The following is a 14,954-nucleotide window of genomic DNA, read 5'->3' as shown; positions in this document are numbered from 1 at the left end:
AACAAGTACTTAACACTTTCAAGGAAATCTCAAGAGCTACAGAAGCACACAGCATATTTGGCAGGAAAGCTAAGAAGAAATCTGAGAACAGACATCACCTACAAGAATAACAAAAAGTTTCACCAGACACCATGGGGGGGGGGAGGAGGGGGTGGAACAAGAGTCCAAACAATAACCTTTACCCTCATTAGACTGGCAAAAAGTAAAGCAAAATTGCCCTGAGGCTGTCTGAATTTAACTACTGTGCTCAAAGGCTGCATTTCTCCTACTCCTCAGTAACAAAAAAGGAAAAATGCATCTTGTCTCAAATGATAAGTATATCCAGTTCCTACTTCTCTGTGGACAGATTGACTTAAACTTATGTTTGAAGTCACACACGGCCTCTTCTCCACTGCCCAAAACATAATGGTTGGGCATTTGCTTAAAGAAATATAGTGTTGACCATTATATCAGAATGTGCGTAAGTACCTGGTAGAAAGAGGTTAGGAAGATGGAAAGTGCCATTCTCAAGAGATATCCAGTGACAGGATAAGAAGCATTGGGCACAAATGAAAATACAAGAAATTCCATTAAGGGTGGTCAATCCATAGAAGAGGTTGCCCAAAGAGGTTGTGGTCTCCATCCCTGCAGATATTGTTGGAACAGCTTGTTCTGGATGCCATCTACTCGGCTCTGGTGAGGCCGCACTTCGAGTACCGCATTCAGTTTTGGGCCCCTCGCTACAAGGACATGGAGGTGCTTGAGCGAGTCCAGAGAAGGGCAACGAAGCTGGTGAAGGGTCTGGAGAACAAGTCTTACGAGGAACAGCTGAGGGAGCTGGGACTGTTTAGTCTGGAGAAGAGGAGGCTCAGGGGTGACCTTATTGCACTCTACAGGTACCTGAAAGGAAGCTGTAGCGAGGTGGGGGTTGGTCTATTCTCCCACATGCCTGGTGACAGGACGAGGGGGAATGGGCTAAAGTTGCACCAGGGGAGGTTTAGGTTGGATATTAGGCAGAACTTCTTTACTGAAAGGGTTGTTAGTCACTGGAATAGGCTGCCCAGGGAAGTGGTTGAGTCACTATCCCTGGAGGTCTTTAAAAGACGTTTAGATGTAGAGCTTAGGGATATGGTTTAGTGGAAGATTTGTTAGCGTTAGGTCGGAAGTTGGACTCCGTGATCTTGGAGGTCTCTTCCAACCTAGACTATTCTGTGATTCTCTTTAAAAGAATGTTATGAGGAGTAGTCAACATGGATTCACCAACGGGAAGTCGTGCTCGACCAACCTTGTTGCCTTCTATGACGGCATCACCAGCTGGGTAGATGGGGGGAGAGAAGTGGCTATCATCTACCTTGACTTTAGCAAGGCTTTCGATACCGTCGCCCATGACATCCTGCTAGCAAAGCTGAGAAAGTGTGGCATAGAGGAGTGGATAGTAAGGTGGGTTGAGAACTGGCTGACTAGTCAAATTCAGAGGGTGGTGATGAGCGGCACAGAGTCCAGCTGGACACCTGTGACTAGTGGTGTTCCCCATGGATCTGTGACGGGTCCGGTCTTGTTCAACATCTTCATCTACGACCTTGATGAGGGAATAGTGTCTGCCCTCAGCAAGTATGCCGATGACACAAAGCTCGGAGGAGTGGCTGATACGCCAGAAGGCTGTGCTGCCATTCAGCAAGACCTGGACCGGCTGGAAAGATGGGCAGAAAGAAACCAATGCCGTTTAATAAGAGCAAGTTTAGAGTCCTGCACCTGGGAAGGAACAACCAGAAGTATCAGTACAGGCTGGGGGATGACCTGCTGGAGAGGAGCTCTGAGGAGAAGAACCTGGGGGTCCTGGTGGACAACAGGTTGACCATGAGCCAGCAGTGTGCCCTGGTGGCCAAGAGGGCCAATGGGATCCTGGTGTGCATTAAAAGGAGTGTGGCAAGCAGGTCAAGGGAGGTGACCCTCCCCCTCTACTCTGCCCTGGTCAGGCCTCACCTGGAGTACTGTGTCCAGTTCTGGGCTCCCCGGTACAAAAAAGACAGGGACCTCCTGGAAAGAGTGCAGCGGAGGGCCACAAAGATGATACGAGGCCTGGAGTATCTTCCCTATGAAGAAAAGACTGAGAGACCTGGGTCTGTTCAGCCTGGAGAAGAGAAGACCGAGAGGGGATCTCATCAATGTGTATGAATACCTGAGGTGTGGGAGAGAGAAGGATGTAGCCAACCTCTTCTCAGTGGTTTGTGGGGATAGGACAAGGGGCACAGGAAGTTCCACACCGACATGCGAAAGAATTTCTTCACGGTGAGGGTGACAGAGCACTGGAACAGGCTGCCCAGGGAGGTTGTGTAGTCTCTTCTCTGGAGATATTCAAGGCCCGTCTGGACACCTACCGGGGCAGCCTGCTCTGAGGAACCTGCTTTGGCAGGGGAGTTGGACCCAATGATCTGTTGACGTCCCTTCCAACCCCTACAATTCTGTGATTCTGTGATTCAAAATTCTGTGATTCTGTGATTCAAAACCTGACTGGATGCAGCCTTGCTCTAAGCAGAAGGCTAGACTAGATGATCTCCCAAGATTCAGTCCAGTTTCAGCTATTCTGTGATCTCTGAAAGACTGGAGAAGGAGGAAATGCAGAAAATAAACAGAGGCACAGATAAAGCAACTAAATTACATAGGCCTAGCTCAACAATACAAGTTTTGCCTGTTACTATTAATTCCCTTCCTGTGCTGATACGTGACAGTCCTGCTTCCAACACACCATTAGGTCTTTCCCTGAACCATTCTGTGATTCTAAGCCATGTACTGATCAGCCATTACCACGTGCAATGCCACTGCTCGGTCACAGGGGAACTCAGATTAAACAATAGTTGGAACAAACAGCCTGGAGCAGTTTGGATTGCTAAATCAAAATCCTCAAATGTAGCAAACTTACCATTACGTTTCCTTATAACACTTCAGAGCTATTTCACATATTCCCTTACCAGCACAACATACAATATAGGTGGGAGGCAGAAGCTTCAGCAAGCCGCTCCAAACTGCAGACCACGCCAAGTCTCCCACATCTCACAAGTAATGAGCTAAAATTCGGGCTCTTGAAGATGCTGTGTCACGTTTTGCAGTAAAGTCTGTCATAAATATACACGGGGAAAAGTGTGCTTAGAGCAGCAAAAAGATGACTTAAGCCTACCTGCTTCTCCATTCACAACACCTTTCAGTTTTGGTGAAACTTCATTACTTCCAGGATCAGAGGATTGTCCTGTTTTGCCAATTTTACAAAAAAAAATAAAAAATAAAAAAATTCTTTGACATGTTGTGCATAGTATTTTTATCAATAGTCAACTACATAAAAACGGTATGAAGAGGACAAATCAGACAATGGATGTTCTTTAGATTGCCTATAAAGTCTGAGTTATCAGCTTGGTCAGTGCTAACAGTAGAGAAACCTGCGTTAGTCAACCAACAAAGAGTAACAAATTCTATAGAGTAGGCATTCATCTCATTCCTCAGATTCACTCAAAACCAAATAATAACAGCAATCTTCACAAAAAAAGACCTACTTTCAAAGCTAGGAGTGCCGGGATCCAGGATCAAGTGTATCCTCCTAAAAAAAAAAAAAAAAAAAAAAAAACCTTCAAAGCCATTCTGTAAGCTGTAGTAAGGTTGTTTGTTTGTTTTAAACCACAGTGTGAGTATTGAAGACAGGACAATTAACAAGCAACACTACTTCTAACTACAGGTTATTACCTGACAGTATATCACAGAACAGAAGACATGCCCTAGAGACTGAAAAAAACATAAAAAGCAAGCACATTGATTTTTTTTCTTCAATATAAATCTGAAGTAAACTGCATGAAGGAGTCATGCAGTTTACTCCTTGTTAACTGCAAGATCTTCTCTACGCTACTCGTGTTACAGGGACCTCAGTCAAGACCATTTTCCCCACCCACACAATATTTTTTCAGGAATTAATGCAAAGCATATCTTCATCTTTATGGTCCTGTAAAATCACACATTTTTGTACATTTTCTTTTTATTTTATTTCCTTCACACAGAAGTTGCAACAAGACTTTAAAATCTAGAACTTACATCCCTTTGTGAAGGTAGCAGATGCTGAATTCTGCCTTAAGACGGAGGCAAGGAATTACAGCTTAGTGTAGTCCAATTCTAGTTGAAGCAATAAGCATGTTTATTTCTTGAGATAACTGTGCTTTTAGGAACCCCAATAAAGCCAGTAAAGCACAATGTGTTTTCACAGTTGAAAAGGGTCTTTTTTTTTTTTTATTAAAGAGACCAGTTTATTATGCTCCATAAATGATCCCATTTCTAGTACTATGCCTTTTTGTGTCAATTAACATAGTAGTTCATTGAAGTTGACTAGGTTTATTTTCCCTCTCTCAGGAAGCAAATGGGTGGAGAGAAGCAGGTAGAGAAAGAGAAAGAAAACAAATCTTAAGCTTTCATCGCACAACAGAAATTAGAGCACTGAAGCTTTATTTGCCAGAGACTGAACAAGAAGAAATCAAATTATCTCAACAACTTTAAACAAACGTTTTCAGTCACTGTGACTGATAGTTTACAGCTACACACAGTAGTAAGGATGATTACAGAAAGTATTATTTTAACAGAAAAGACTTGCTATTTAACACAAAAGCATTTACATAGAGTATCTTATTTGTATTTTGTGCATTTCTTATGTCCTTTGCTGTACATCTTAAGTGTCAAAAGTAGATGAAGTATGATTTTCACATTAAAGTTTTCCCACTGCCCTCTTTTACACCCAAAAAATAATCGTTACTGAAGCATTAGAGTCAAATTACAGTCATTAGTGAGTCAAATCAAGGCTGAATTTTAGTCCCACCATCCTGTTCCTTCAAAGCCAAAATCATTATCATTTTCTCCTTTTATTGTCCTCCTTTACTTTCCAGAGGATTAGTTCCATACATGCAATTGCATCTTCACTGGAATTATGGCCATCAACTAAGGGAGAATAAAAAAATATTACAAGTGTCAGATTACACTTTTTTTTTTTTTATAAAATAATGGTTGGAATAATGGTAAATTTGTTTATTAAGAAGCTGAACAACTGTGAATAATGTTAGAACAGTACCTGGCATCCAGACAGTTTTTGGTGCAACTTCTTGCTACCAGAATTTAAGATAACTATGTGTCTAAAAGCTCAATATTGTCTGGTAGTATTCCATTTCCTGCCACATTCTCTAGCTTCAATATGCAATTGAGCCTGGGTTAGTAAACTAGAGCATCCAACATAACTGATAACTGTCTTTGGAAAGTCAGCCTCTCAAAATCTTTTGCAAAATCAGAAGTTGAAAGAGCAACTGAAGACAAACATTTACAACTAGATGGTAATCTTCTCCTCAGAGACAAAGATCTAGTGAAAGAGCCCACAATATCTGAACAAAATGGTGTTAAAGGAATTAAATTATATATGGATATACATTTTAAGAACATGTTTATTCAAAGATAACAATTTAAAATAACAAGGCTACATATATTTTATACCATTCCTATAACTACAAGAAGTACAGCAGCAAGGTTTCAATGCATTCTGGCTGCAAAGTGGTGATAGCTGCACAAATAAACTATTAATTAACAATTAATTCATTAATTGTCACTTTACATAGGCACCAGAATACCCTTCCTAACATTAAGTCAATGAAAGAAAATGTTTGCCATCAGGATAACAGAATGTAATTATGTATGTAATTAAGCATGCAAGTTCTGTGCACTCCCTACTGAAAGCCAAAGCTGCTTATTGAAGCAATTAGACTCTAGCAAGTCTAGGATAGTACAGAATAGACTACTGTGTTTAGCCAACTCCATACAGAGAAATTGGTTTCAAACTGAGAGATGTGAATTTGTGTACATCATTTACCCCATTAAATCCTAAATAGGCTAAACCAAGGCAAATTAAATCCTGGAGAAGAGAAGGCTCTGGGGAGACCATATAGCATCCTTCTGGTACCTAAAGGAGGCCTAGGGAAAAGCTGGGGAGGAACTCTGCCAGGGAATGTGGTGATAGGCCAAGACATAACAGCTTTAAACTAAAAAAGGGTAGATTTATACTAGACATAAGGAAGAAATTCTTCACCATAGGGGTGTTGAGGCACTGGAACAGCTTGTCTAGGGAAGCTGTGGGTGCCCCATCCCTGGAGGTGTTCAAGGCCAGGCTGGATGGGGCTTTGGGCAACCCAGTCTAGTGGGAGATGTTCCTGCCTATGGCAGGGGGTTGGTCTAGGTGACCTTTAAGGTCCGTTCCAACCCAAACCATTTTATGATTCTGTGATTCCAAGAGTAGAAGTTTTAATAAAGTTACAGAAGATGTCTAAGAAGCGATTGGACTATGCACTTAGTCACATGGTCTAAACCTTTGGGTAGACCTGTGCGGTGCCAGGAGTTGGACTTGATGATCTTTATGGGTCCCTTCCAACTCAGGATATTCTATGATTCTATGTCAATTAAACAGGTTTGGGATGTGGGCTGGTGATTCAGAAACCCAAATAGTTGTGGAAAAAAACCTGACATCATAAAGTTCAGCATTTTAATTTGAAGGTGGTAAAAAATCCTATCCCCCTTCTATTTTGAGCTAGTGGCTCAACAGGCAAACAGTATGGCTTCTTTGCATTATAGCACTGCATTAATGCACTGATTCCACATATGTTTCAGGCAGGGGAGAACAACAAAAAATACAATACATTGACAGTAAGGACAAAATAATTCTTCAATTTAATTACAGTGTTCCATTTTCCAAAGAAGCAGAGGATTTAAGTGCTATCATAACAAAAGATGAATTGATAATAGAGGTACCACTTTCTAGCTCTCTCTTGTAAAACTTAAATGCCAGAGATTTTCCATATATAGCAGCCTAGACTCAAAAGGAAACATCCTCAGACTTGTAGTTGCAATTCAAATACATACTGGAATACAGTACGTATACATACTGGAATACAGTATGTATACAGTGAAGCATTTCCTTGAATGTGTATGTGGGTATACTTCCTTCCCAATGAAAACATAATTTACACACAGTTGTGACTGTCAAGCTGGTGAAAGCACTCACATAACACACCAATGTCAATGCAAATACATGAAATATCTCTGCAAAAGATTCTATACTTGTACAGCTTCTGTAAAGACTGGACATATTAAAAAAAGCCATAGAAGCAAACTGAGGAGTCATAATCCTGTGAGCTTTCCAGACCCTCTATTATCTTTTGTCAGAGAAAGTTGCATCTGCTTCACAACCCAGACTTACTATTCCATCTTTCAGATGCTATTTTAACTACTCAAGGAAGTATAGCCTGCATGAGACAGGTGTTTGTCTTTTTTTTTTTTTTTTCAAGCAGTCTAGCAAAACTCAGTAATTAAAACCATAGCTTCCCAGCCAAATCAAGTATTTGCTATTCTGTAATACAAGGTACTTCAGCAATGGCAGCTCTTCTGACTAGGACACCAAAAATACTGAAGTTGTGAACCTTTAAAATGACGCTCCTAGTTACTCAGTTTTCTTGCTAAACTCCACTCTGGGATATTCAAGAGAAGTCAAACCATCAATTCAATTCAGAGAAAGTTAAATCATCAGAGACCTACTGATTTCAGACAGGGAAGGGTGCTTCACTCTATCAATCCCTGGGTTTACAGAAAAAGATAAATTTCAATTTAGTTATTTTCCTCTTGTAAGAGACAAAGCAGCAGCAAAACAAACAAACAAACAAACAAACAAAAAACAGCATAAACACAATGAGGGGAAGTTATGTGTCAGGATTATTTTTTCTAGAAATGGCAGCTGTTCAGCTCTATAGGTTAAATTTCAAATTTAGCTCACTGGTGATCAAAGAATGATTAAATCCAGACTCCAACAGAACAGTCTGGAAAATGGCAGTTTTTACTATTTGAGATAGCCATCTAAAATTCTGTACAAATAACTTTGACATTCTCTCCATTTCCACCACAGTCCTGTGCATAAGAGTGTTAGTGCAAAGGAAGTCAGAAGATGTTACAAGCTTTCAGTTGCAAAACCCAGCTCCTCCATCAAAAGCTCTCAAGTTTTGCTCACTGCTACCATTTATATATTCCATTGGCAAATAAGACACATTAGCAGAATAGATCTTCATCAGTGAAGCCTTCTGGAGAACAATTAAGTGCAAACAGGCAACTGTCAATTCATTAGAAGAAACTAAATTTGAGTATGTAAGATCAGACTCAAAACAATTGTTCACGGTCAACGCAAAATACATCTGTCAAATGTACCATTTCCTAAGTATTATACACGCAGCGTAGACTAGGCTTATTCATTTGTCTTTTACAGCCTAGAAGTTTAATCTTAGTACTGAAAAAAAAACAGTATTTGAATTAAAGTGTTCTTCTATCAGCTTGATTATGCAACCGAATCTGTAATAGAGGTTAGCTTCTTCACACTACCTTCAGGATTTTTTTCCTATGTCCCTTCTACAAGGCAAAGCAACTATAACACTTCTATATGGTGACCACTTTGACAAGTGGATCACCTTATGTTTCAGGTACATCCTCTGCATTTACTGTTACTGGAACAAACGTACCCAAGACAAAGCTTTAAATTACAGCAACTGTATTAATTTTTCTTAAATTTTCCTGGGTTATTCCTGTCTACCGCTTCATGACACAACATACTGATTACTTAGTAAAAATCTGTGCTCTTACCATCACCCTGATGAATTCTCATGAGGTAGTCAGCCATCAGACTCCGAAGTGCTCTTTTGTGAGGCAGACCTAACCGATGAGGAAATATTAGCGATGTGTCTACTACTTTGTCATGAATCAGCTGGAAAAGAGCAAAGGCCACATCAACGATAACATATCCAGTTACAGTCTGGCACCTCCTTTTATTTAAAGGAACAACATAAAGGATCTAAATTATTTACTTTCTGAATAATACACCCAAGCCAATCTTTAAGCCCTTAATACTATCTCATCCGTCCTATGTTGCTCTGATCACTACAGAACAGCAAACTGTGGTGCAAGAACTCTGTGGAAAAATAGTGTTGTACAGCGATTGCTGTACGTTTGTGCATTGACATTTGTTAGTTGTGTATATATGAGGGTGGCATCCCTGCCCATGGCAGAAGCATTGGAACTAGATGATCTTTAAGGTCCATTCAAACACAAGCCATTCTATGCTTCTGTGGTTTCACTAGTATGAAATTTTTAATTCCTTCACTAGTAATAATGATAGAATCAAAGAAAGGTTGAGGTTGTTAAGGTCCTCTGGGGATCATCTCATCCAAACAATCTATTCAAACAGGGCCACCTAGAACAGCTTACCCAGAACTATGTCCAGGAAGCTTCCTCCACAGAGGAGGACTCCACAGCCTATCTAGGCATCCTGTGTCAGTGTTTGGTCACCCACATGGTAAATAAGTTTTTCTTGATGTTCAGAACCCTTAGGGCATCCCGTGTGTTCCCATTCCAGTTTGTGCCCATTGCTTCTTATGCTGTCATTGGGGACTACTGGAAAAAGCCTATCTCTGTCTTCTTCAAACCCACCCTTCTATTAGTTAGAGACATTGGTAGGATCCCCCATAAGCCTTTTCTTCTCTAGGCTGAGAAAAGGTTGCAGATGATTGTGTTCTTCATGGAATATTGCTACCTTTGATATATAATAGCATAATCCATGTATTTCTGGCAGCTAAGGTGATTACTTGACAGGCAGCATTGTTGTTTATGGAGATTCTAAGAGCAATACATCGGTATTACTTGAGTGTGCCTCCTACAGTTTTGCAGTCACAAGTTCAGCAATATCAGGAAGCAACAAATTTCAGGTTTCTATCAACACAAAAAAATAAGGATATCATTATTCTGTAGTGATGCATGGTTGCCTAGTTAGAAGCACAAAACAGCAGAGTAGAAAGTCCAAGTGTCAGAAGTTTACCATGACACAGCTTTATGTTTCTTCCTTCTATGTAATTTTATCTTCAGTACAATTGTCATGTACAATCAAGTATATTTCATTTTCATGTATTAGTCTGCTGAAATGCAATATTATTTTTGAAAGTAATTATAACACAATAACATGACAAGTAAACTCCTAAAATCTGCTTCAAACAGCTTATTTTACCTTGAGAGCAAACAAATCATTTTCTAAACTATGTCCAATCAAAATTGTATCTGCACTGAACAAGTTCAGCAGTATCGCCTGTACATCCTGAAGAGTTGTTGTAGTATTCTTCAAGTCATCCTCTGTTACTCCTGAGAATCTAAGGACAGGTTTAGAACAACTTCATTAACAGAGACAGGTAATAAATGTTTCCCTAGCACCTAAAGTTAACCCTAGTTGATAAGGCATTTTTTCCATTCTCCTCCTTTTCATTTAGATTGTATGAGATAATTTAATATCATGTAGCTTTGTTCAACTTCACTCTATCACTACAAGCAGTTGAGCCTATTTTGTAGGCACAGACTGAAAACAGGTCTCTGAGCAAGTTGTTATTGCTGCCAAAGAAGCAGGCACACATTATGCTGGCTCTCCACCATTTCTTTTTAAATTTTTTTTACAGGCAGACTCAAAACTTGTTTCTTCTCAGAGCAATTGCAGGACTTCAAGAAACTAACAGGAGTCTAAAACATTATTTTTTCCGTATCTCAAAAATAAGACCCAGTAGGAGGACAGAATGTAAGTGGGTTGAATACAGCCGAATCTTATTAAACTGTATAGTAGTTGTGGTTTAAACCAGCTGGCAGCTAAGCACCACACAGCCGTCCGCTCACCCTCCCCCCTCCCTCTCTGGGATGGGGGAGAGAAACAGGAAAGTGAAGCCTGTGGTCTGAGATAGAGACAGTTTATTAGGACAGGAAAATAATAATAATAATAGTACTACTACTACTAATGCGTACAAACAATGCACAATGCAATTGCTCACCACCCACTGACTGATGTCCAGCCTATCCCCGAACAGCTGGCACCTTACCCCAGCTAGCCACCCCTATACATTGTTTAGCATGCTGTCAGATGGTATGGAATACCCCTTTGGCCAGTTTGGGTCAGCTGTCCTGGGTCTGTCCCCTCCCAGCTCCTGCTGCACCCCTAGCCTGCCCACTGGCAGGACAGAGTGAGAAGCTGAAAAGTCCTTGGTTTAGTGTAAGCACTGCTCTGCAACAATTAAAAGATCAGCATGTTATCAGCACTCTTCTCATCCTAATCCAAAACATAGCACCCTACCAGCTACTAGGATGAAAATTAACTCTATCCTAGTTGAAACCAGGACAACAGTCTTACAGCTTCATTAGATGGCTTATGACTATACTGCTCTTCAGTGAGACATTTACAGATAAACAGATGAAATTGCTTTTATTCTTAGGGAATGAAGCAAGTCCTGGGAGGCTAAACTTAATGCGTTGTGGTGGTGTTTGGTGGGTTTTTTGATTGTTTCTGTTTTTTGAAGGAAGGTGGGGAGTCTCCAGTGTAGAAACAAATTGTTCAAAGAGAAGAGTCTTTCTTAAATCGAGCCTGCAAGAATGAAAGCCTCATTCCTGACTGAAAGTCTTCAGTTTGTATAACTTGAAAAAATAGGCATTTAAGAGATGCAGGTTTCTGCTTACATCTGAATTTCACATCTGCCAATTTAGGAAGTCTAATCCTCAAGTAGTATAGATGGAATAGCATACCTTGTATTGTAGTCTACAACTTCACTATCAGGTTTAACAAACGTATCATAGACAACCTGTAGCTTATCATCAACCACTGTCACTCTAGTAAGTTCCAAGCCTTGGGTTGTATAACACTGAAGAAAAAAATAAATTTAATGAGCATTTATTCTGCACCAATGTTTCCTTATAGTATATGGCTGTACAAAACGTAGAACCAGCTACAGCATCAAGAAATCCAAACAGCTTTGCTCGATGCATATTTAACACAGAAGGTCCATTCACTTACAGTAACCAGCCAGAGTTCTGCAGGCCTCTCAGAGCTATGAGGACCAAACTACTACACCCAGGAAATTGCCTCACAAGTAACAATACAGTTTTAACTGAACCAAATTTTCAGGTTTTTCATACCATGTCGCAGTCCAGGGCATATATACCACGGTTTCTATCAGAAGGTGGTGATTTAATTAATGTCTTCACAAAGCCATCCAACTTCTCCTTTCTCCCATCATGAACATGAAGCTGCAAAGTTTTCATTAGTGTTTACATGTAGGCTTGCTAAACTTATCTTAATTAAATTGACAGTCTGTTTCTCTAAGGAGCATATATATTTCTTGTCAGTAGGTGCCAAAAAAATTAGTAAGTCTTAGGCAAGTAAACCCAAAAAATCTTATACCAAGTTGCAAGAAAGCTATAACCCAGCTTCAAGTCAAAAAGGACACTAAGGAAATCTGAGATACTGCATTAAAGAACATTAATCCTACCTTTGCAATCTGACACCCAGCAGACCCAACTATTCCCTCACAACAGCTATAGCGTTTTTCCAAGCCACCAGGAACTGTCAAAAATAAAAGTTTAAAGTGGAGCAGTTTTGCAGCAAATGGCACTGGCAAGGAAAAGAAAAAAAAATCAGCACCCTTACTCCTTTTCCACTTTCTCTTGAGACTGCACTATGGAAAGAGGTAAGCCTGCAAGAAGATGGTGCTACACCACTTGTATCTCAATACAAGGTTGTAAATCAAAGAAAATGCCAACAAATGGGAGAAAGTTGTAATATTCTCTATGAGGTTCTTACTGTGGGAAGCATTTAGTATAGGTTTGAGTACTTAAGAAGTCTTAGAAAAGATGACAAGGTTCACTTAGAAGTCAATACAGGGCCACACAAGCAGTATTTTTCTTCTTTCTTTGCATGGGGTTTTATAAACATCAACTTCCCTGAAGTTATGGCACATACAGAGAAAACAAGCTCCAGAAACTAGACAGATTACTTAGAGGACAGCAGAATGTACCTCACCTGAACACTGTGCAATAGAGTTTACTCTGATTTTATTCAGCTTTGAGATGAGATGTCATGACTTGTAACAGCTTCCACAAAGACTGAATACCAAAGAATACTTACCTTTTTGTTCCAATACTCTACCAGAATGGTAGTTGCATTCTTTAAGTCTACGTTTTCCTGAACTAACAGTAAATACATCACCACACCTACAACATGTTCTTTCGAAATCTAAAAAAAAAAAAAAAAAAAGTATTTCCTCACCAGCTTGTCAGCAAGTTGAAAAAAAGATGAAAAATACTGTTCATTTAACTTTCATATTTCAATGCAGTAATTGCAAGACCAGCATATCAATATATAAGCAGAGTCTCCCAAGACTTGCCATGAGTTTAAAATAAATAAAGCTCCTCTCCAGCACTTTCAGAATGTCAGGTTTACGTGCAAGATCAGCTGCTGTGCTGATGAAGCATCATGATTTAGTTATAAAAGCTTGTGAAGTCATTTGAGGTCCAGGCACTAAGTATGAAACTACTTTGTATTTTGTATGCATGCATATTTCAGTTTCCTGTGTAACAATGACTCAAATTCAATTTTTTTATACTTACTATCTGAAACAGCTTTTTTTGTAACCCCATGAAATATAGCACTACCATTTCTTTCAGGATTTGGTCGAGGGAAGTTATTTTCATTCAATTGTTGCTCAGTTAGAAGGTAATCTTTTAAAAGTTCATACAGAACACCACCTGTGAGTACTGAAAAAAACAACAACAACAACAAAAAACAACAACAAAAACAAACTCCAACACCCTAAAAATAAACCAACCCAGAGTTTAAACAATATTAGATCAAATACAAGCAGCACTTAAATACCCCAATACTTCCAAAATAAATTAAAACTGAAATTGGAAGATGTGCACCTTGCTTTACATGCAAAAATTATATGCTTTTCCCTCAAAGCAATTAGAAGCTATCAGAGGTCAAGAATTGTTTAAAACAAAGGCACAAAACAATAGAGATGGTAAATTACTAGGTATCCCAGAAAGGCTAGGCAAGCAACACCAAAGGATGTGCTCTTTTCAAACGTAAGTTCAGTATTTTTCCCCAAAGAACCTCAAACAGAAAGTTGTATTGGAACCCTTGTAGCAGCTAACGGATAAAACTTGACCAAAAAAAGAACAACATTTTCACACTTCCAACATTTTCATTTTGAAATAAGCCCATTTACGTGCTAAAGTGCAGAACCAACATCTCCATTCTCCTTTCTTTACCTTTCTCTTCGTCTGACTTTACAGATCCTGCACCATTGGGAATCTTGATGTCACTAAATTGCCCTGAATTCAGGAAAGGATATTTTTAGCATTTTTTCTGAATTTCAGATTTCCTGTTAGTGTCCTATGCAGATATTTATAAATAAAAACATACTTTTTATTTTGGTGATATACTTCTACAAAGGAAGAAGAAAATAATCAGAAATCTCTACAGTTAAAAAGAAACTAGATTATCCTTGTAAACCCTCTCCAGTCCTAACTTCTATACATGCAACCCATTTAATAATCTTCATTGAAAGCAAAACTACCATGATCTCTCAGCTTTTTCAGTGTCTTTACAGCAAAATTCAAGTACATGTTTTTACTGCCACAACGATCATAAATAGATCGCTCTTCTACCAGGGCCTGTATGAAAAAGAAAGACTGAGTGTTAGTGGGGTACTGTATGTGGTTGGTGTTCATTTTTTGTTTGGCTGTGGTTCCCCCCACACACACCCCAAACACAGGAAGAACTGCCATCTAGAACCTGAGATTTTGAACCTACATGTAAGGGACACACATTCAGGTAGTGTCCTAAATCTGAAGTACAACAAAAAACACAGAAATGCATTTGTAAAAAAAAAAAAAAATCCCTTCTCATACTAACATACATCATATTAAAAGATAACTAGCAGTGCTAAGAAAACTGTTTTTGCAGGTGGGAAACTGCACCTGACTGATAACATGAGAAAAGTGTAAGATCCAGTACATTTTAACTTCTGCTTCCTGAAAAGGCTGAAATATTGGTCCTAAACACAAACAAACAA

The 14,954-nt window shown here is 39.4% G+C and overlaps 1 protein-coding gene across 5 annotated transcripts; it reads right to left on the bottom strand.

Moving 5' to 3' along the window:
- Window positions 1-3,995: 3,995 nt before the first annotated feature.
- On the bottom strand, window positions 3,996-14,723 carry LOC118156638 (RNA exonuclease 1 homolog). 5 transcript variants are annotated; one of them, XM_035310795.1, is made up of 10 exons: window positions 14,457-14,718; window positions 14,149-14,211; window positions 13,486-13,596; window positions 13,004-13,111; window positions 12,369-12,442; window positions 12,016-12,126; window positions 11,626-11,741; window positions 10,079-10,217; window positions 8,665-8,785; window positions 3,996-4,944 (listed from the first exon to the last, which is right to left on the bottom strand). In XM_035310795.1, exons 1-10 carry the CDS (start codon window positions 14,665-14,667, stop codon window positions 4,856-4,858), a joined length of 1,143 nt encoding a protein of 380 aa, XP_035166686.1. In that variant the 5' UTR covers window positions 14,668-14,718; the 3' UTR covers window positions 3,996-4,855. The 5 variants fall into 5 exon arrangements, with proteins under 5 accessions (XP_035166686.1, XP_035166685.1, XP_035166688.1 ...); XM_035310794.1 differs by having other exon boundaries at window positions 13,486-13,632; window positions 14,457-14,717; XM_035310796.1 differs by lacking the exon at window positions 3,996-4,944 and adding an exon at window positions 5,857-5,961 and having other exon boundaries at window positions 13,486-13,632; window positions 14,457-14,723.
- Window positions 14,724-14,954: the final 231 nt, after the last annotated feature.

This window comes from Oxyura jamaicensis, chromosome Z (assembly GCF_011077185.1).
Source record: "Oxyura jamaicensis isolate SHBP4307 breed ruddy duck chromosome Z, BPBGC_Ojam_1.0, whole genome shotgun sequence".
Taxonomy (NCBI): Eukaryota; Metazoa; Chordata; class Aves; order Anseriformes; family Anatidae; genus Oxyura; species Oxyura jamaicensis.
This window is presented reverse-complemented; position numbering and strand designations above follow the sequence as displayed.